Source organism: Hippichthys cyanospilos, chromosome 5, assembly GCF_059441005.1.
Source record: "Hippichthys cyanospilos isolate Australia breed blue-spotted pipefish chromosome 5, RoL_Hcya_1.0, whole genome shotgun sequence".
Taxonomy (NCBI): Eukaryota; Metazoa; Chordata; class Actinopteri; order Syngnathiformes; family Syngnathidae; genus Hippichthys; species Hippichthys cyanospilos.
In genome coordinates, this window is record NC_142373.1 from 8289952 (window position 1) to 8311913 (window position 21962).

Consider the following 21962-nt stretch of genomic DNA (forward strand, 5'->3'; position numbering starts at 1 on the left):
AAAGCACTCTAAATCAGTGGTCCCCAACCCCCGGTCCGATGACCGGTACCGGTCCGTGGACCAACTGGTACTGTAGCGTGGCTGCACCCGAAATAATGTTTTGGAGATGATTTAGTTTAATGGAGTTGGCGTGACTGGGCGCCAAGGCACGTCGGGCGACGCGATGGCGCGCGGTCACGAGAAGCGAAATTTCGCCTTTCGCCACAGCCAATCAACTCGGGGAACATTCAACGGCTCACGCAGGGGGCAGGAATGAATCATGGCGGCCGGGAGCGATCCGACACGGCCAGCTGAGCTTTCAATAGGAAACGGAGCCAAGCAAGAGCCCCCACCCGGCTTGTCGAAAGGCGGAAGCGAGAACTTGGGACAACTGGTACGTGCAGCGTTTGCTTCACTTTACAGCTGTTGAACCGCAGTTACTGTGCTAAGCTAACGATAGCGCAGCATTGCCAGCGCAATATTTAGCACGGTCTCGGCCACTTGATTGCGACGTCGACTAATTTTTTGGCAGGCGAGTATTGCTGCAAAGAATAAAGTTGCTGCCGGTGAAAACATTGGCTCTGTCACGTGCCAGAAAAGTGAAAGTTCTCAGCAATGCTCTTCTTTCCGGGATCTACCGTAAAGTGCACAGCAAGCTCGATCCACTCCCCTCCCCTCCCCTCCCCTCCGTCCATACTTTTGTGATGTGGTTTTTAAAGCAGCCCCCCCCTCCCGCAATATAAATCAATACAAATCTGAAAATAGAGCAGCCAGCACGCCCCCCCGGTCCGCAGTCTAAATCTAAGGCGTTGACCGGGCCGCGGTGATCAAAAGGTTGGGGACCACTGCTCTAAATCTTAGTGTCCCTTTATATACAGTAACAAATATAAATTCTAATATAACCATCCATGTAAAAGTGCAGTATCAAGACAGATTTTACAAAAAAATGCAATTTAATTCACAAATTCAGAGTTAGTGCAAAATAACAATACACCATTGATAATATAAAGTACACATATTTCAAATTAAAACAGGCCTTTTAGTCCTACCGATATATTTTTTCAAGGTTATTTTTTGAAGGAAAAAAGGCTCACTGTACATGGTCTTTTTTTCTATATTTTTTAAACACCTCATTACACGGTTGAGTGGCTTTTTTTTCCTGAATAAAACAATGCCGTGGCATAAATTAAACGCGAACATTTTTTGTTTGGACGAGGCCAAGTTTAGTCTGGCGTTTAAAAACAGGACCGTGTGTGGCATACTTTCAAAAATATGATCACTTGCAGTGTTAAAAAAATACAATGAACAAATAGGAGTGTGTTCAAAACAGGACGATGAAAAAAAGTGTGGTGCACAGCCACGAACGATAAGGTATTAAAAAATGCAATGAAGAGTAAGGTTTTTTTTTCCTGAAACAAGACCATGTATAAAAATAACCAGACTCCACATTTTCCATCGTCTTATGAATTTGTATAAAAGTTTGAGATACTTGCTAAGGAAACGTTTTAAACGAGGTCGTAAATGCACATCCGAATGACTTAACTGGTCAAAGTGCCTTGAAATAAATGAAAAGTAAAAGTAGTTCAAAAAAACTTCCATGCAAAGCATTAGCAGCACAAATGAAAATTGTCGGCAAGAACCAACATCCAAACAAGAGACTATTCCCGGGGCCCCCTCCCATTTTGTGTGGAGTTGTAAGTATTCCATCCGTAGCCGCCCGTGGCTAAGGCTGGTGACCAGATTGAATTTCATCCTTTCTACCTTTTTATTCTGGCCTTCCAAATAGGCTTTCTTGGCCTTTTTTTTTTCCAAGGTTAGGGTTTCAGTTCACAGGGTAGCAGTGGAATACATTTTCAGTCTTTCATCTCATCTTTCAAGGCCGACAAAATATTGCGTGCTACGACGATGTAAAGGTAACTGCTACCATATGATTCATTTCAATTCCTTACAAGTCATGTCATGTGTACAATCTGTGGCAAGACTGCCACCCAATGGTCACACTTGACACTACAGTGCTCAATTGGTTTCAAATTTGGTTGGCGCCAAACAAGGGTGTCAGCAACCCTCCGGAAAAAAACTAAACAAAATGCATTTGACGAGATTACTTCTTTATTACTGCCACCCTTAATCTGCATGAGACAAAGCCTTTTCCCCCAAATGGAAGTATTTTTTTATAGCCCGATATGCATTTTTCTATCGAGCGAATTCTTATTGTACTCACAATAATTAACGAGGGCGGAAGTCAGTTAGCTGTTAGCAGCTAACAGCAGCTCGCGTTAGCTTAGGTCGTTACGGTTAGAGAACGCGGAGCACCTTTATTCATTGCGCTCTTTAGGCATAAACACACAATCACAAAGTTGGCGAAACAAGGATGGGCCGCCACCTCTGCTACTTATGGCAAATGCACTGGCACGCATCGCCAAGTAAAAGAAAAAAACAAGGGTATTCAACGCTACCTTGACGGGGCGTTCACCGCCAGCTCGCAACGTGGCAAATCTGACACTAACTTAACGCGCAACAAATATACACCCAGTATGACCACAAGAAAATACGCAGCGTTTGGGAAGACGAGATGATCTGTTTTGCTGTAGTTTCCGCATTGTTGTTGGTGCGTCTTATCCGCCGTAACATATAAATGAGCAGAATTTTGACCCGAAAATGAAGGGCGCGTCCTATACACAGGTGCGTCTTATATTGGGGGAATTACGGAATCTTAAAAGAGGAAAATTCTCGTCCATGGCACCCTGAACTCGCGAGTCAAGGCGCCGCTACATAGCGATGACAAAGTCATGACGGAAGGTGCCCTCGGATTCAGAGGTGCTTTTTGCGCGGAGGCCATCCCGCGCCGCTTTGAGTACGACCAAAAAAAGCACCCGAGTGGAGCGATAAAAAGAAAAAAAACCTTTTCAATACAGTGCGCGGACCCACGCGTCATCAAAGCGTCGGGCCGGGGAGAGCCCGGCGCCGCGGTCCTCCTGCCGGGTTTCGACGGGGGTTCCGGGGCTCGGCCTTGTTCCATGCGGGGATCCTGAGGAGCAGCACCGCGGCGGCGGCCAGGGCCAGCAGCGCCCCCAGGCCGGGGGGGCCGCAGGGGCTGAACTCCTGGGCCACGCCCGAGAGCAGCGGGGCCAGCACGCGGCCCGCGGCCGTCACCGACTGGCCGGCGCCGATCAGGGTGCCGCTGGCGCGCGCCCCGCCCCGGCGCAGCTCCAGGTCGGTGATGCAGGTGCGCCCCACGGCGGTGGAGACGGCGAAGAAGGTGGAGGCCAGGACAACCTGCCACACGCCCCGCGCGGCGGCGTACAGCCAGATGAGCAGGCACGTCAGCAGGGTGGAGTGCAGCAGCAGGGCGGCCATGTCGTCGGCGTACAGCCGGGTGAGGGGGCCCACCAGGAAGCCGCCCAGCGCCCCCAGAGTGCTGCTGTAGCTGATGAGGTAGCCCGCGCTCTTGGGCTTGACGGCGAAGCGCTCCTCCATGGCCAGCGAGAAGTTGCTGTAGTACAGCATGATGGCCACCGCCATCAGCAGGCGCACCAGGAGCAGGTCCCACATGTCGGACGAGGCCAGCGCCCGGATCCCGGAGCCCACCGACTGCGGCCGGATCCGCGCCGCCGGGGCGCGGCCGTCGCCGTCGGGGTGACGGCCGTCGCCGTCGGGGTGACGGCGCGCCGCCGCGTCTCCCCACGGGAGCAGCCGGACCAGCCCTGAGGGGAGAGGTGACGTTAGCGGGCCGCCGCCGACTTCCTAGGCGGGGCGTTCGTCCCCCCTTTCTCGACGGCTCTCGCGATGCAAACGGTAGATCGCGGAAGACTCGGCGAGCCCCGGCAAACGATTGCTAACGACTGCAAACGAGCCTTCTTCCGCCCCGTGAGCCGGACGCTCCGATCTTCCCCGACCTTATTCTGCCCCGGCGAACTTCACGGCGCGTCTCTCCGCGGTACGGCTTCGAGAAAAGAAATCGGCGACGCACCGAGGGAGCGGTGGGCAAACTAGCGAGGGATCGACGGCGGTCAATGAAGTGCGCGCCACCGGGTGACGGGGCCACATCTGTAGGACGCGTCTGGGACGCCGAAGGTGAAGCCGGACGACGAGGATGAAGCTCAGTGGGGAAAATTTTCAAGCGAGGGCGAAAAAGCGTCCGGGTCGGCACGCCGGCCCACCCGCATTGACCAGGAAGATGGCGGCGCAGGCGAAGGCGCAGGCGTAGAAGCCGCCCTGCCGCTCCGTCAGGTATCCGCCCACCACCGGACCCAGGATGAAGCCCACGCTGGAGGCGGCGTTGAAGTGTCCCATCACCAGGGGGCGCTCCGCCGCGGACACCAGGTCGGACAGCAGGGCTCTGCAGATGGACAGGGAGTGCTTGAACAGTCCTGAGACGGGAGACAGTCCACAGGCCGCCGGCGTTAACCTTATCTCACGAGTGGCGCTGACAAAAACGCACATTTACTTGAAACCGTCATTTCAATATTTGCACCGTGTGACAAAAAACTAAACGGAAATGAACCCTAATAATGCAGTATTGTTAATGCGTAATGGATAATGACGGCACCGCACCAACAACAACAATAATCGCCGCCTTCATTATCCGTTTTTCCCGATTTGCGTCGTGAGTAGGTTCCCGACTCATTCGCCGCCAGCCCAGCAAAACACGTCGGTGGCGGCGAATGAGTCGGTAGTCCCGATACGGACGGGCTTCTCTGACCCGGCGCTTGTCGGAGCGGCCTCCGTCAAATGAGACTCAGCCATCGATTCAACCGCTTGCGTCCGTTGCGATTGGAATAAGAATTTTGAAATTTGCCAAAAAGTATGTCAAAGTTGCTTTGGGGAACAGGTGAGGAATCTGTCGTGCGAAAAAGTTCAGCGAGCTGCTGGCGACTCACTCACCCACGGGGATGCGCGAGAGCACCAACAAAGCCATGCTGGTGGACATTCCCAGCAGGCCGTAGCCCAGAGCGCTGAGCAGCAAGCAGGTCAGCAGAGATTGCCGACGGCCCACCGCGTCGCTCCAGCTGCCCTGGGGGCCCCGAAACGCCGACAGTTCGTTAGGCGGCGACGGTTCGTCGGGCGCCGACGATTCGTTAGGTGCGGCCGCGCGACCTCGTTCGTGACCGCTCAAATCCCGGGGACGGGATCCGGGGATCGGAAGGCGAGATCCGCGTAGAGACGCCGGGCGGCGTCCCGCGCGCTCGCGCAAAGCGCTTTCCGATCATCGGCTCGAGCGGCCAACAATTCAAAGTCAGCGCAATCTCCGGTCGGACTCCAAGCTGTCACGTTCTGCCCGAGTTACGTTTTCGCTACGGGTTTCGTTGTAGAGATTTTGGGTCCTTTCTTTCGCCATTTAGTTTGTCTAGTTTCCTCCCCGCGTCTGCCTCAGCTCTCTGTCCATTAGTTCGATCTTGTCCAGCTGTGGCCTGCGCCTTCCTGCCCTTGCGTGTCAGCCAATCAGCTTCCCCTGCCTCTTGTCTCTCCCAGCTGTTTGGCGTTGTCTTGCAAGTAGCCCGGTGTATTTAAGTTGCAGCCTTTTCAATGTTAGTGGTGGGATTATTGTTACGGTCACCCTCACGTCCTCGCTCGCTCCGGTTCACCGATTGCCTTTCCCCGTACCTTTAGTTTTGCATTCTCACGTTCCTTTGGTGCTTTGCCCACTTTTTGTCTGTTTTTGTTCCTGCCATCTTTTGTTCATTAAAAGGGCATTTTTGAGCACATCCCCTCCTGGCTTCCTTGCCCCTCGCACCCCCGGTCCATCCTCCCGCACAGCCGCATTCGACTCGCCATGCCCCGCCGTGACAATAGCAAGTGCCATAGCCGCGGGCGGCTGTTTTTGACAGCCGTCTTCCTCCATAGAATCCAGACGGAAATACGCGGCGGAGACGGCGTATTGAATTGGCACCCGACCTCTAGCGCGCACGCGCAGGCAGTGCGAAATCACGCGACTAGGACAGAGAGAGTGTGTGGCGTTCCTCCCGCGGGCTATTCCCCGGCAGGGAGCAACAGACGCTTCCTTATGCGCCTAATTGGCGGCGTGACCCGCCGCAATTACGGCCGAGAAGCCGTACGGAAGTCGCCGGCTTTGGCCAGGCGCCGCGGAAATGCGGATGCCGCGCACCGAAACGCTACCGAATCTTTGGCGACGTTGCGTCCGTGCGCTTGTGACCGAGTCCTCTTTGTCAAGACGTCCCCCGAGCGCCGGTCCGTTTCCAAGCGGGCCGCGCCAAGAAAATCGCGGCGCATTAATTTGCACCGTTTGAAAAAAAGCGACTTCGGGTTGAGTCTTTCTTTGATACTGTCCAAATCATCTCGCGGGCCGGAGTCAACCCGCTTGACACCCGTACGCGGTCACGTCAAAGAGGGGGGGAAAAAACGGAAGGAGCGATACTCACCATGACGGTGCTTGAGAACAACTGTAAGACGCCATATGTGGATCCTGCAAACAAAATTCAATGGATGAATAACATGGAATATGGCAAAGTGCGACGTATTATGTTACTAGCAGTAAACGAGGTAATAGTCCAAAGGTTGGGTTACGTGGACGACATCACTGCGTCACTGTCACCGAATAGCAATAGATCGGCATTTTGCTGATTTTACAAATGGCAAAAACGCCTCCCCCCGCCCCCAAAAACGGCTCTAAAGAAACGCTCGTTTGCCCGTTCAAAATCATTGAGAAGGGAAGGAGACGGAAAGCGGGGACGTGGCTTCATCCCAAATCACATTGGATGTTCGATGTTCAGCGTCCCTCCGCCATTGAGCGAGAGACTGAGCAAATCCAAATCAATTTCCAAAGTTCTACTGGACTCATCAAGTTTATCGCTTTCTATCAAAAGCCAGAAAGTTTTTCAATGACTTCTTACCAACAATACCGGCGACCGTGGGACTGGCGCCGAGCGCTTTGACGTGATGGCTCAACAAAGGGATGATCAGGCTCACCCCAAACAAGTCCTGGAGCGAAAAAACAAAACAAGAAAAACGCATTATAGGCTTCTGGCAAACTTTTTGTCCGCCATGTTGGTAAAGAAGACACGCGTTGCAAAAAATCTGGCCCGCGCCGAATCGCGTACGTGTCAGTTCAAAGCAAACTTAACGCTTGAGGACGGGATAAAAGAAATACAGATGAAAGAAGGATAAATCACAGTGAAAAACATTATGCAAGAATTTGACGCAACTATGAAAATGAATGCTTATTGAAGATTTGCCAATTTCTTTTTAAAATGTATCCTAGGGTTAGGGTTAGGGTTAGGGCTAGGGCTAGGGTTAACCCTAACCCCGATGCTTTTGTTTTCAACTTCAGTCAGATTGTCCATTGCGCTTCTTGTTTACGTCGGAGATTTGCTATAGTTGAAAGTTGTGAAAAACTTCTGGCTGCGACTATGATTTTGTTGTAGAGGAGCTCTACCGAATATATAAGCTGAATACTTGAAGTTGAAATGAAATGTTATGTCTATAGCCAAAATACGTCAACCACTAGCAGCAGGCCACCATGTGACCTTTGAGACTTTGAACGTTCTATTTCCAATCAAACGTGTTTCTAAACGCGGACCAGTGTTAAGTTAAGCGTCCTCCTCCAAAGCGAAGGCATGCTCTTGTTTTCCTCCCTTCGGCATCGCTGACATCCTTTTGTCGATTGAAGCCTTGTGGCAAGGCATTAGGTCTTCTGACGGAAGCGCTTAACTCGATTTGCCAGCCTCGCCTTTCGCAGCGGCTCGTCCTGCTCCCACCACCTTCAAATGAGATGAACGCCTCAAAAGTCAGACGTCACCCTCGACCCGGCGACGAGCGTGTGATGCGCCGACGACAACTGTTGAAAAGTCAAAGGCGTTTTCTTTTGCATAAGCGCTTGCTTATGACTTTTAAATGACGTGAATGCAAGACGATCGCGACCATGTCAAGTTGCTTCCCCGGAGCCAGTTAAAACGGGCGTAGTCAAATTGAGCACCGAATCAACTTGTGCCCCCGGCGGGACACTTGTCGAACTCCACAGGGATTACGTTGGCGCAAATTTCGCTGTGGCAGCGAGTGGCCTAGCGGTTAACTCCACCACCTATGTATGTCATATATATATATATATATATATATATATATATATATATATATATATATATATATATATATATATATTTAGTTTTAGATTTGTATTATGTTTACATTCTCCTGCAGATAAGTAGGACTCGAAACTGATTCGCGTTGTTTCGCGTGTTTATTGATGAACAGGACAGTTAAACGGCTGGTCAATTTCCACGTAGCTTGTGACGAATCTGCAGTCAGGAAACAGAAAATATGTCAACAATCGACCCACATCTGTAACACCGGAAAGGCACACTCACTCTTCGCAGTACCTCCGCGACCACAAAAACAGTCAAGTGACTTGTCACGAATGTCTCTTTACTCACCATGAAGCCAACCACATAGATGCATCGAAGAATCCTCGTCCGTCCTCGCGGTTTCTGATACAAAGGGCTACATTTGTGGTTATTCATTCTCCGTCCGTGACCGCACGCCTGCCGGCCGGCAACGCGGAAGCTCGCTTGGACTCCGGGACCCAAGTTGCAAGTTGCAAGTTGCTGGGTTGGCGCTTGTCCCTCGAAAGGGGGCGAGCGACAAATTAGCCGCTCTGTTTCGTCTCTGAAATAAAACCAGCGGAAAATAAGACCCAACTTACTGCTCGATGTACGGCAGGCTTGTACCAAGGTAGCGGAAGCAACCTCGTTTGAGGTTTGAGCAGAAAAACAAAACAAAACCACGAGTAGACCGGATCGACTGCCCCGAGATTGCAGTCATGCTTGGTATCGTCTGGGGTCGTCAGTCAAACGCGGAAGTGTTTTTTTTCTTCCATAAAAAGACAAGTTCTCAAATAAAAACAAAATCTATTGACTCGATTTTGAATGAAGGCTGGTGTGTTCTCGAGCCGCCGTATAAAATATGGAAGTTATTTACAACAACATCAATACAAAGTAAACATCCATGCGTTTTGGGTTCTTCTTTACGTTTTTCATTTAAAAATAAAGAATACGCACAAAAAAATAACATCTAACGTGAACCAAAGCTGAGTTTTTAAAGGGTCCCAATTCTATTCGGACACCATTATTTTACCATTATTTTATTTGCCGTTATTTCTGTTTCCCTCGTCAGAGTTCAGGCGTATCGTTTCTAAGAATATAGCACCGTTTGCTGGACAAACTAAGCAATACAACATTTACAGTACTATACTGTACGCATATGCGTACGTATTCAAATATTACACCGAGTAAATATACTGTGCTGTTTACCGAGTTGCGTGTTCTTTTGTTCATTTTAGAAAGATTTTCATTCATTTAAATTGCTTTTGAATGCGTTTATTTCTTTGGTTTATAAATGTTTTTAAACGTTGTGATTTAAATGATGTCAAGCACATTGGGTTACTCGGTTGATTAAATACGTTTTAAAAATGACACTGGACCACCTCGCTTAATTTAACCAAATTTACCCTATCGACTGACACCGGCTCTTCATATTTTCCTGCCCTACCCGAGGCAGCTCGATGAAGGAATGAGTGTTGTATTTCCATCACGTTTCTGATCTCCTGCTCGACTTTGTATGGATGTATGGCCATGCAACCTCGAAAGTGATGACTGCGACGCACGGCTAAACAAGACTCTTAAGTGTTTGATCAGCTTTCTATCGTTCAGTCATAGTTGGAGTTGGGCGCGCCTCGCTCGCATCGCGGTGTCAATGAGCCCAGCGCCTACATAGAGGTTGACTGCTAAATATTCCTCTTAGATGCTGGTGAGCGCCAGCGGGCCGATCGCCTGACGTCGGCACGTGCCTTTAACTTCGAACACATGAGTTTTATGTTTTATATTCTGGATTCCACGGCTCAGTAAAATTCCCCTTAAAATAAAAGTTCAACCACCACTTACAATGTGGGGAATCTGACACACACTTAACTTAGGCGTACCAATGCGAGGAAATATGAAGAGTATAGGAAGGTGAGATTGATTCTGTTTTCCCGCAGTTTTGATGTTGTTGCCATAGCCTCGGTGTGTCTGATACAGGGTAACTTTGGAAAAACACCAGAATTTGATCCCAGAATTAAGCACCGGTGCGTCTTATATTTGGGGGATGACGCTTCTTTTCTCGCAGTTTTGCAAAAGTGCGCGTTTTCCGTTCAAAGGCTTATTCCGGATCGTTTTCAAGCTCCCGCGGAGCTTGCCGGGGACGGCTGCAGTTGGAGACCCGTGCCTCAGGGTCTTCGCCTGACATTCCTGCGGGGTGTCCGATTGCCGCAGCCGCCGTTCCCCGCACCCTCCCGCGGCAGTTGGGAGAGTTTGGCCGCCCTCGAAATAGCGCGGCGGCTGTCCGGGGGAGTCATGCGCACAAAACAGTCAACAGTCACAAGGACGGGGAGCTGGACACGCCGCCCGGGCGTCTCAACGCTGTCACGTGCGTCCGCCGCTCTGCTCTCGTGGTCCCTCCAGAAGCCATGAAGCTCAGCGCCGCCTTGTTCTTCGCCGGCCTTTTCGGGGCCCTGGCGGCGGTCTCCGTCCTGCTCTCCTTCGGGACGGATTATTGGCTGCTGGCCTCGGAGACCTGCCGCCCACCTTCGGGGGACGGCCGCGCCGCCGACCAGGTAGTCGATGAGTCGGCGGAGGTCGCCCGCTCCGTCGCCCGCTCCGTCGGCGCGCGACGCGTTCGGGGAGTCCGCTCAGTCGAGCGGTTAACTGTCGGATGATTTCCTGGCTCAAAAGTCACACAAAACTGGCGGCCAAGTCAACGTTGTGCGACATTGACACAAGAATGGAGACGGAAGGCGTGGTAAACCCGAGCCGCTTAACGGAACGTTTATTGTACTCGAGTCCAGTTTCGCCCACATCCTTGATATTTATTGTCGATAGATGGACAGAAAGCCACATTGATTAGGGTTAGGGTTAGGGTTCTCAAACTTTTTGGGGTCAGGCAACCCTTTTCGAAAGCAAATTGACCCCATTTGCAAAACGATTTGCAAAAACATTTGCAAAAAGTGCTTCATGGTTATAGGACGGCAAAAGCTTGTCGTTTCCATGTGTCGTTTCCACGTATTTTTACACGGTCGCCGACGGGAACAACAAATCCAAACAAGTGGGACGTCCCTGGAGACGCGGCCCCCAACTTTGGAGGCTGGACCGCGTACGTTCACTCGTCACGTTCTGGGTGTCTTGGCCTAGTCCGGGAGCTCCGATGAGGATAGGAAGCGCGCGGCGGAGAGGCGCGGCCAAGGGACTTGTCGGCGCAGTTGAGCGCGGCGCCAGCTATGCAAAGCTTTCGGCGTGACGGGCAAACAAATAGCGGGGGGATGGCGCGGGATGAAATGTCAGCAAGTAGAACACGTCGCGCTTTAGATAGAGCCGTCCGGCTTTGGCGTTCCGCCGTAGCTGCGTATGTAAAGAGGGCATCCACGGCTGCGAGCGGCGGATGAGTGTAAGTGGCGCTCAACGGGCAAAAGGTTCCGAAAGCGAGTCGGAGCCAAAGGAAAGGCCGCGTCGCAAATGGGCCTTTTGCAAAGACAACTGGGACCCGTTTGGGAGTTCCTCGTTCGGCGGCCGACGCCTCAGCATTCCGACTTCCTTTTCTGGCCGCAGGACGCTGATGTGCCCATTGCCAACGCCAGCGCCGGGGTGACTTTGTACCATGAGGGCTTCTTCTGGAGGTGCTCCTTTGGACGTGACGAGCAAGAAGCAGAAGAAGACCTGCTGTGGGCGCTTTGGTTCAGTAAGTCACGCGTTTATAGAATGAATCTCTGCGCGATCCAAATTTCAGTATCCGTAATGAAATCCTTTGGCTTTTCCTCCACAGCAAAGCAGCCTCGCTTCAAAGTATGCACGCACGCCTACCTCTTCCCATTCCCGGTGTCCCATCACAGCCACAACGCCACGGCCTATCGGTCGGCCATAAGTAGGTGTCTTTATCTCCTGAGAATTTCGCGGGCGGGTGTGCAACAAGTGCGCTTTTGTCGTCAGTTTACCGAGGCTTCTGGAGTATCTTCGTGCTGGTGGGCGTGGCGGCCGTGGTGCTGGCCGGCTTCTTCATCATCTGCGCCGCTCCCTTCGCCTGTCGCTGCTTGTACAAAACGGGAGCCGGTTTCTTTCTGGCCTCGGGTGAGACTCTCAACTTTCTTTGCATACGTATACCTATTTGCATATGCGACGGCTGGACAAAATCGCTTTCACCTTTCACAAAGATAGTCGGAGTCAATACGATCGGACGTTGGTTCGGTCTGCTCGCTTCTTTTATTGAAAATAATGCAATAAGAAGGTCAGCTAACACCAGTGATGTTGGCTGCAACAGGCGCTCGATGCTAACAGCCAACTGACGTCCCCGTCCCCTAGCTCATCCCATTGTAAGAATAGCACAGATATTCTACCATATATTCTTCGATTGGTATAAAAAAAAAATCCAATTTTGAAGTTACCGTTTATATGACGCAGCCATACGTTTGGCCTTCATTTGGGGAAAAAATGTGCGTCTTATTTGGGGAATTTCAGCATACGATCATTTTAAAATGATTGACATGAGTTATTTCCCATTTGAATTGATACGATTCCAAAATGGGTCCTTCTTGAATGATGCTGTTGACCCCCCTTGTATGGGGGTTGAAAAGGAGGAAAAAAAAACCTTGAGTTGCGCTCGGACCGGGCGATCAGGTTTCTTCCTGCTGTGTGCGGTGGTGATGTTGGTGCTGCGGATCGAGGCGTTGGACGTGGTGGACGTCTACGTGAATCACCGGCGCTCCAGCACGTGTCCCGGCTTCCAGCTGACGCTCAACTACGGCCTCTCTTTCATGTTGGCTCCCGTCGGCGTCTTCTTCACTTTGCTGGCCGGCCTCCTCTTCCTCCTCATCGGCCGAAGCCTTTAGGTCCTTCGTCCCGGGGGATCCGAGGGGAAACGCGCGAGATGTCCAGCAAGTGTTACTTAGGCTAGAAAACGTCCTGCGCCGCCGCAATTTTGCGCGTGTAGCCGACCTTTACTTTTTGTTTTCTTTATTATGTGTGGCGCATCTTTTTCACCAACTATTGTAGATGATTGCTCGTGACTAGTCAACAAAAAAGCACTTGAGATGGTGGGCAGCAAAATCGTGCTTCTAAATCGTAACGTTACGGTGAGGCCTCTTTTTTCCCGTAAGTCAAATAGGTTTTTTTCCCGAAGCTCGTTGAACACTCGGTTTCATTTATTAACTTGAAATAAGAACAATTTATTTGAAACACGTGAACATTATGTGCACGTTTTGATTAAATAGCAACAATTAATCGATACTGAAAAGTACATGGAAAGGTCTTATTATTGTATACGTTATAAAAAATGGCGAACATGCCTGCCAAAATCCAAATCAAATTAGGCCCTTGAGCAAAAGTTAGTCCGCAAGTAGTTTTGCGTCATATTTTTTGCCAATGAATTTTGCTAATACCTTTATAATTGTGGCTCACGTGTGTTTTTCACGCAACTATTGACTGCAATTGCAATTTTATCAATGCCTTACCAAAGCTCAGTTGGAGACTCGCCGCTTTTCCTATCGAGGATGGTCTTCGCCTTTTGTGCTTTTGTCTTTTAATGTGATAACACCCGGCATCTCACAATAAATATGAATACAAAAAATCCCTGCTGTTCATATCTGTTTCTTAACTCTTTCAGTGCCACGGAGGAGAATTTTGCTCGCGTAAAGTACTTGCGTTGTGTGCCGGCGACAAGGATCGTCAACGTTTAAAGGAAAGCTCAAGCAGTGTAAAAAGCGAGGTCTCCCGACGGCCACGGGAAGGCAGTGCGGTACCATCCCGGCCCTCCCCCGTATTTGGATTGCGCCGCCTCCGTGCGGAGCGCAGGCGGCGCCGTGCATCTCATCACAAGTTGAGAGGTAGCACGAGAGGAAGATGAAAGAATTGGCACCTCCTGGCTGACAGACTGATGCTAATTTCACTCATGAATGGAGCGTTTGATCGGGACCCCGCGCTCGAATCTCATGCGCCTCCATCGAGTGTCTGCCTCTTTCCCAGCTACGTTTACCTAGAAAAATGGGGATTCGCAAGGGCTCCGCGCTACTGTACGCGCACTGAGGGATCGCCTACAGAAAAGGTGACGGGGGCGGGCTAGCCGGGCCGTTGTCCTTCATAGTTTTTCTTCCTTGACCTTTCGGCTCCCGTTGGGACGATGCGCTTTTCCACGTACGGTGCGGCAGCGGGTGTGGGAACGCTGGCTGGCGGTAAGGCCAAACGGCATCACTCCAGTGGCTGCTAGCGACTTTTCCATACGCAAGGAGCCGGTGCCGAGCCCGCTGTCAACGAGCTAGCTTGCCTTCTACAATTTCTAGTATATAGTATAGTATCCTAGCTTTATAAACGAGTCATATATGCCATTGCTTTTATTTTTGACAAAAAAGAAAAATAGTGAAAGGGTTAAACTTGACGCAAATCGATCTTGCAGTTAGCAACATGCCAAACAAATAACACTTTTTTTTTTTTTACCATACCTGTGTGCCCTTCACTGTCACTTTGTGACATTAGGCGTTTGTCAACACAAGCCCTCGATTTTATTCTTTGCTAGCGTAATGCTACCATAGTTTTTGGGTGGTTTATTTTGCGTGTGTGGGTAGCAACGACTGCAAAAGCGTTACACCATAAAAACGATCCAATTTCTAGCTAGCTTGAAAGAGTAGCAGTGCGCCGTGCAAATCAAAATGTAATAAATCTCAGATCAAATGTTTCCCTTTGTCATCCTACCTTGCAAAGCGGACCGAAGAAGAACGATTGTTTGCACTTTGAGGCAGAAATCATTTAGAACGGAATCCGCCGGAAAGCGGTCTCGAACGGAAAATCGATTCCGAAATCCGGAAATCGGGATGGAATAGAGTGACGGTCGCCCCTAGGGCGGACCCCCGATGCTGATCCGGCGCTTCTGAAAACGGGGGCGCAGAGCCACAGGAGGGGGCGGGGGGGGCTATAATCGAGAAGCGCGGCGCTAATCCAAAAGCGCGGCGCGTACGAGAGGACTGGCGCAGGTCGGGGGAAGAGGCGACTGGCAAGGTTGCCACGCGCTCATTTCATGTAAGATATGACGGCGTGATTAGCTGGGGGTCTACCTGCGGAAAAAAAAGGCACCTGGGGATGATATTCCTTATCTGCTCCACTTGCTGCCTTGAATGAAATCCTAATAAGATGAAAAGAGAAAAAGCCTTGGCGCGCTCCGTCGGCCGCGCGGCGCCCGGCCTTCCGCTCGCCGCCGTGTCATCACGCTGAGACTTCCAGCTGAATTGAACACCGTTCTGCATGATTGCCCGTGATAATTGTGTGTTGATAGCCGGCGCCGGAGATGGAGAGTCATTTTCACCCAGAGATTCCTAAACAAATACCTGACGCCGGGCAAGGCGGCGGCGCAGGGGAGGCGAGCAGGCGAGGGGGAGAAGAGAGGATGAGCCGAGACGCACCATGATCAAAGGCAGATTCATCAAGCGCGATGCTTGCACGTCCGTCCCAATCAAGGGAAACAAAAACAAAAAACAAAACAGCCATTACAATTTTTCAACAAATTGAGCGCACACGTTTCCACGTTTAACCCTTGTGCATGATTTTGACCTTTCACCCCCATAAGGCGCGCCTCCAATGAATGGCCAATTTTAAAATGATTTTCATATATAAGGCGCACGGAACAGAAGCCACAGTAGTGGCTGAGGTTATGCTACGCATCCAATAGAGGGAGCTGCGCTAAAGGCAAGACCAACAAAGCAATCAGATAAGACAGTTCAACTTGATTCGTAGAAGGTCGGCCGGCGTTCTCGCAAATCTGTTGGCACCCGAAATCAATAAAGAGCTGTTACGTGAACAGACTGCTTGGATCAAGTTTAAAGGAACGATGATTCGATTCAATATTGAGGGCGGAGTTGGCCCGGCGAGGCCTCCGTTCAAGCGGCGCCATCCGCATTTGCGTGGCGCGAAGGCTATGGCAAGTCGCATCACACGCCGCCGTCCTCTTTGGAGATCCTTCCACATCATTCCCCGTGGCGCGCTGAAATCATGAATAGACAATGGGCCGCATGTATAATCGGGCCCATTCACAAGTGGGAGGACTCCTAATTCCCCTTCCGAAAAATCCAACCGGGCTCCCCGAACCAACGTTGGCGCCCCGCGGGGCGCCCCAGACCCTTCCCCACCCGCTCTTCCGCCGTCCGTTATTATTGCGGCTCGCGGTCGAGCGCGATTCGTGCCGGGATTTAGAAAAACGGCCTTTCCTTTTTCCTGGCTTGTTCAATGCGCGGGTTTTGGAAATACTTGAAACTTCTACTTTATTATTTACTTCTATTTTTACTGGGGGCAGTTTTTTTAGACCATTCCCAGGTGCAGTTTTTCAGTTTGTGACAAAGATAGGCTTTGGCCTCCAGTTTTTGAAAGCATTTTTCCCTTTAGAGGGAAATTGTGTTTTCTTCCTTTTTGAAGTTTCCCAGAGTAATGCATCTCGGCCCTTTGTGTTTGACGTGCGTATTTTTTTTTTTTTCGCTTTCATCCTTTAGTTTCATTTTTTTCTGGGTTGAGAAGTAAAAATGGAGGCAAAGCAAAGCAAAGGAGGCAGATTTGTGGTTGTAATTTGGAGACGCGGGCTTTCGAGTGTGCGGCGCCCCATATGTTTTTGTCATTCGCTTCCGTTTGAGCCGGCGAGAGCTCCGCCCGCGAGCCGCTCGCACCCTCGCATCCTCTGGCCTCCCGTCTGGCTTTGTGCATACAAATGACATTCCAAAGTGTGCGTGGACGCCTCTCCATCCCGGTCCAGGTCTCTTGTTTCAAAGGCATGCTAATGTCTTTCTCTTTTAGCGTAGGAGTGGATTCGGACGCTTTCCGCTTGCATATTCATTGGCGTTTTAGCGTTCGGCTCCGAAAGGCCGGGCTTGTCGGCCTGCAAAAAGCTTGGCTTTTGGACGCCAAGTTAGCGGCGCCCGAGGTCCGTCCATAATTTGGGGAGGCGTTCACGCGCTCCGGCCTGGGGCGATTCCTTCGTGCGGACGTACAAACAACCGACGGCTTCCGTCATAAATATTCAAACGCGCCTCCTGAGTATCACTTCTTGCGGCCCCCAACTAATGCCGTCAAAAAAGTCACAGATCAGACGTCCCAAACCAGGTGAAATCATCGTGGTTCAGCGATTTTTTTTTTTTTTCTTTCATCTGACCGAATTTGCTCCTAATTCTATGGTTAATCTTTGCCAACAAATTGAGTGCAACATTGAGTATGCCTCAGTGATAATCCATGGAGAACATGCACGTTGAAATATTCTAACAATATGGAATAAATGAGACCCGGTAGTCCCCAAGTGCTTTTATTTAGGTCTTAGTCGCTTTGTGTGGTTTATGTGTAATTCTTCAGGTTCCTATTTTGCGCTTTTATTTTTATTGTACAGCAGTTTGGTTGGTAAATGTGCTCTATCGATAAAATTGGCCTGACAATCGCGAGCGATTGTAAATACGAAACCCATTTTGACCGAATGATTACAAGATTACGTCGAAGTGGTTTGACAATTGAACGTGAAATGAAATGAACACATCCAGATGATTTTACGACCCCATTTGGAGTAGCGTTGCTTGAGCCTGCAATAAGCCAAAACCCGGATTTTTTTTTTTTTTTTTTTTTTAATTCTTCTTCTTTTAAGCAAAAAATGCCTACGGGGTGAAATTTTTTTTCTTGCCCAGAACACCTCGTTTTTTTAGTCACAGCGCCGTCAAATAAAAGGCCTCTTTAATAACCGCAGACCCGAAATGCATTTGGACGAGGTTTTGGACCGCTCGAATCGATGGCATTTTCGCAGAGCCCCGAACGCCACCGCGAAGGAAATCGAAGGGGGTCGAGACGAGTACGTGTAGCTCGAAGGATTGGACGGAGCCCCCGCAGTCGGGCCGCGGGGACCCCCGGGGGTCGGCGTTGACAAGCGGCGCCGTAAACAACGGGGAAAACCCAGGCCCAAAAGGTCAGCGCTAGCGGAAGCTGCCGTCTTCCGCTGCGTTGAAGCCGAACGCCCTCAGAGCCTTTTGATGTTTATTCATGCCGCAGAGCAAGAGGGCGCTGTCATATCTGTTTGCCGTACGCGCGCGCGTCGCCGCGTATCGAGGCGTCGCGGGAGGGGGAGGGAAAACCAAACCAAACGGCTTAACATATTTAATCGAGAGAAATTATGTACAACTCTAATGCAACTATTCAAATGCCTGCTACTCCCTTTGTCTGCCCCTTCATGTGTATTCATAAGCGCGCCGGCCTCACTTCATTAGAGCAACATTTATGAAAATGCCGTATTAGCCATTTAAATGATTGCAAAGCAAATACGGGTCGGGCCGTATTATTAACAAGTGAACCGCAGCGCCGCCGACGTCTCGGCGGCGCGGCCCAAACGTAGCGTGACCCCCCAAACGCGAGACGCCATGATTTTTTTTCCCCGCAAAAACCAAGGCCAAAAGTAGGGGCGCCACCTATGAAAAGTAACTTCATGGTCAGCCGACTCGGAAAAACCACTTTCCACGCCGGCGAGGCCTTCGCGACCGCTTACAATGCGGGAAAAGGGAAACGCGCGCAGCTTACGGATGCGAAGTCGAGAAAAAATCGAGTCGCCAAAAGATGAGACCGACTGTGTTTTGATAGCGCTGGCGAAATGCCGCCGCGTCGAGGAAAACGGCGGGATTCGACCCCTCCATAAATGATCCGGGGGATCCCGGTCCTTCCTGGACTCAAGCGGCAGCGGCGGCGGCAAATATAGCGTCGAAACGAAGGAAGGTCGCGACGCCACCGCTGAGCCGCACGCCTAAAGACGGCGGGGCGGACCGGAAAAGCTCGGCGGCAAATAGTGGAGGAGCACCAACCTGACCACGGTGCCGCGAGCGACTCCTCTCCCGGCGGGCGGGTGGGAGGAGGCCATCCGACTGGGACGCGCGCGCGCGGCCGACGGGAGCCTTCCCGCTGCACTGGCGGCGGCCGACGGGAGCCTTCCCGCTGCACCGGCGGCGGCCGACGGGAGCCTTCCCGCTGCACCGGCGGCGGCCGACGGGAGCCTTCCCGCTGCACTGGCGGCGGCCGCCCGCCCGACCGCTTTTTATGTAGGCGCAAAAGCGCTACCTCTGACCTCCAGTGGGGCTGACGTTCTCTGAAAGTCAAATCAAAGTGTCCGCTTTTGCAATGGTAAAAGTACACTTTGTATTAATTGAAGTATAATGATCTCCCGAGCCGGCGCGGCGCCGTGAATAATGTATCGGCATGCAGATGCTTCACGCTCTTGCATTCATGAATTCGTTTTGGACCTCTCATACGGCATCGGGGCTTGCCCGTTTACCTCCGTACCTTGTGACCTCACGCTTACGCCGCAAAAGTGCCCCATCAAAATCGGCTTTTTTACCCGCTCTAAGCCAAAATATTATTCTATTTGCGCCCGAGAAAACCTCAGTCCAGACGTTTTTTTAGGGAGTGCAAAAACAAGTCAGAAATTCTTCTGGATGAATTCTTCAAAATGTAGCTTTTTTTCTTGTTTGGGCCTGGTTGTTCCTGTAAAACGCAAGCCATGTTTTCTCATTTATTTATCGGTTGAATTCATTGAATCTTGAATTAATCATGAATTGTAATATTTTTTAAATTGAACTGTAATCTGTAAAACAGACGTTTTAAAACGACCCTCCCCAAAATTTCTGCTTACTTTACAACAATGGTTACGATGCGGTAGATTTAAGAAAAACAATTCTAATACTAATTTAACTTAAATGATATATGCCCTTGCTGTAAATGTTTAAAGCAATGCTTACAGGTTTTGTTTTTTCTATCAGTGCCTAAATGAAGAAACATGTCTTAAGCTGAAGATAATTCAAAATCATTTTTTTATCTTGTTATGAGAAGAAATTTCAATAAGCAAATGCTCAATTTAATATAATGAAAGAAGTATTTTTCCCAATAGACTTGTTTTGCTACACGGGACATTTTCTTCCCCTTTTCTGACAAACAGTAGGAATACGCGTCTTATGCCTTTTTGACTTTCTTAAAATGGAGCTCTCTCTCTCGCAGTGTAAATTGCGGCGGAAACGGACCCGGGTTGTGATAAGGAGGCACGCACTTTGCAGTTTTTATTTTCTAAACTTCGGCACTGCCGAAAAGTAAAAATATCCCCGTTGTCAAATGGAATCTGACGGCGAATAAAAGGCCACGTACCTTGTGCTTTCCCCAAGGGGTCGGCGGGAGTCGGCGGACGCTTGAAAGTTTTGTCAAAGTTTGGGCAAAGTTTGGGCGCGCGAGGGCCCCGGGGCGCCGACGTCACCGGGCCCCGGCACGCTAAATGTTACCGATAAATAAACATGATTCAAAAGACACGTCGGCTCCTGTTAGGGCGGCGGCGCGCTTCATTTGATCCGCCGCTCCGAGGGCACGGGGAATATTTAATCGAGTCTTCCGAGAGACATGAATAATCACGCGTGGGCCCGCGCACGCCGACCGCGTTTGCCATTTACATACTAACGATTCACTTTTCATTTCGGGCGAAGCGCGTTTGAGCTTCGGCTCGGGAATGATCTCGTTAGGCAAGAAACAAGAGCGCCTTAATAAAGCCGACGACTCATTCGTGGTTAGATTCGCGGCCGCCTTCGCCTAAAGCGCCATCGCGGAAAGAGAAAAAATAACTGCGGGCCAACGCCGGACCGCTCCCAGCTTTTCCTGTCTCCTTCCATATTCAAAACCTAAGATTTGTTTTACGAAATAACCCTTTGCGTATACGTATTCAAGAGTTTTATCGTCACATGCGTAGTAATAGCACACAATGAATTTTTTGCTCTGTTCACTTCCCTACGTTCCATAATCGAGCAAATAATAAGGTAGGCGATAAAAGAAAACAAAACGCATTAATAGAGCAATAAGTTCAGTAATAATGAGCCACTAGACTTGCGCTCTGATTTTTTAATGTTCCGATGAATTTGCTCTTAATTTGAAAAAAAAACTGTACCGTCATGTTTTTTTTTTAAAACCTAGTTTACAGTTTTTTTGCTTTAAAAGATATTTTCCGACAACTTTGGGTTGAAAATCTCAAGTACGAATAGGAGTGCCTTCGCGTACCCTCGGGGATACACATACCCCGTTTGAGAAGCACCGCTCTATTGAACCGTAACGGCAAATTACAAGTAAAAAGGAGTCAAATTCGGGTAGGGATAAACAACAAGAAAATGTGGACTAATGACGCAAAGATGACAGAAATCAATGAGAGGGATTGCAATCGACAGATGAATTCATTAAGCGGCGCGGCGGAGCGATTTATCGCGGGGTTATGGGACTCCGCTAACAAGAAATGGGAGGAGCACTTAAGGGTTTAAAGAGCATGTCGGCCGCGGCTCATTTCCGACGCCGGCATGAGAACAATCTAAGCGGCGCAAGGTTACAACGGCTCCCTTTTCAGCCATCCGGTGCGGGCCTCGGAGCTCTATGGCCTACCCGCGTTTGCGGGACGCCACTAAGGCTAATCGGCGTCGCGCAGCGACTGTAGATCTTACCGAAAATGTTCACAAATGACATTAAATCAATCGTATAACTGATTTACGCTATTCCTTTCAATACAAAACATCAAATAGGTGCAAATGAGTTCTTATCGACGCGGAACCTTTGCATTCGCTAACATATAGCAAAGGGAAATACGCACGAAAAGGCATACGAGGCAGCGCTGTACAACATGCTAACGTTAGCCGGCGTGTCGTCGGCTGTCACGAGCTGTTGGACCAACGAACAAATTCCTTTCGGGCAGGAAGGACAACGTACGGACAGCCGCGGGACGCAATTCACAGAGGGAAGGACGCCGCCGCGTAACGTTTAGATGCGTGAGGGCGGAGATGTCGGCGTGATCGGAAATGTGAAAGGAAGGCCAGAAGGTCGCGTCCCGACCGGGGAACGGAGGCAGAGGAATAAAGCCCGCCGCCGCGCTCGTGTGTATAATTGCCGCGGGACTCCAAATGCGGCACGCGTCAATAGAGCGCAAGACAAAGAACAGAAAGG

General features: G+C 50.3%; 2 protein-coding genes across 6 annotated transcripts; one reads left to right on the forward strand and one right to left on the reverse strand.

Annotated features, from left to right (window-relative positions):
- Nucleotides 1-239: 239 nt before the first annotated feature.
- Nucleotides 240-13582, forward strand: tmem182a (transmembrane protein 182a). Of its 2 annotated transcripts, none has more exons than XM_088416138.1 (5): nucleotides 240-373; nucleotides 11571-11700; nucleotides 11785-11883; nucleotides 11949-12086; nucleotides 12633-13582. In XM_088416138.1, exons 1-5 carry the CDS (start codon nucleotides 260-262, stop codon nucleotides 12842-12844), a joined length of 693 nt encoding a protein of 230 aa, XP_088272264.1. In that variant the 5' UTR covers nucleotides 240-259; the 3' UTR covers nucleotides 12845-13582. The 2 variants fall into 2 exon arrangements, with proteins under 2 accessions (XP_088272264.1, XP_088272262.1); XM_088416136.1 differs by lacking the exon at nucleotides 240-373 and adding an exon at nucleotides 10324-10582.
- Nucleotides 914-8773, reverse strand: slc67a2 (solute carrier family 67 member 2). Of its 4 annotated transcripts, none has more exons than XM_088415987.1 (7): nucleotides 8636-8773; nucleotides 8367-8555; nucleotides 6831-6918; nucleotides 6360-6403; nucleotides 4864-4988; nucleotides 4140-4318; nucleotides 914-3683 (listed from the first exon to the last, which is right to left on the reverse strand). In XM_088415987.1, exons 2-7 carry the CDS (start codon nucleotides 8451-8453, stop codon nucleotides 2914-2916), a joined length of 1293 nt encoding a protein of 430 aa, XP_088272113.1. In that variant the 5' UTR covers nucleotides 8454-8555; nucleotides 8636-8773; the 3' UTR covers nucleotides 914-2913. The 4 variants fall into 4 exon arrangements, with proteins under 4 accessions (XP_088272113.1, XP_088272111.1, XP_088272114.1 ...); XM_088415985.1 differs by having other exon boundaries at nucleotides 4140-4349; nucleotides 4864-4993; XM_088415988.1 differs by having other exon boundaries at nucleotides 4140-4349; nucleotides 8367-8765.
- Nucleotides 13583-21962: the final 8380 nt, after the last annotated feature.

What these genes read in the sequence shown, in the direction of transcription:
- slc67a2 (XM_088415985.1), bottom strand. Translation starts at nt 8,453, where the DNA reads ATGAATAACCACAAATGTAGCCCTTTGTATCAGAAACCGCGAGGACGG. An exon ending in CACGGTCGCCGGTATTGTTG is followed by an intron (nt 6,404 to 6,830) that starts GTAAGAAGTCAT and finishes TTTTGTTTGCAG; the next exon opens with GATCCACATATGGCGTCTTA. An exon ending in GCTCTCGCGCATCCCCGTGG is followed by an intron (nt 4,350 to 4,863) that starts GTGAGTGAGTCG and finishes CTCCCGTCTCAG; the next exon opens with GACTGTTCAAGCACTCCCTG.
- tmem182a (XM_088416136.1), top strand. Translation starts at nt 10,436, where the DNA reads ATGAAGCTCAGCGCCGCCTTGTTCTTCGCCGGCCTTTTCGGGGCCCTG. An exon ending in GCTGTGGGCGCTTTGGTTCA is followed by an intron (nt 11,701 to 11,784) that starts GTAAGTCACGCG and finishes TTTCCTCCACAG; the next exon opens with CAAAGCAGCCTCGCTTCAAA. An exon ending in CGGTTTCTTTCTGGCCTCGG is followed by an intron (nt 12,087 to 12,632) that starts GTGAGACTCTCA and finishes CCGGGCGATCAG; the next exon opens with GTTTCTTCCTGCTGTGTGCG.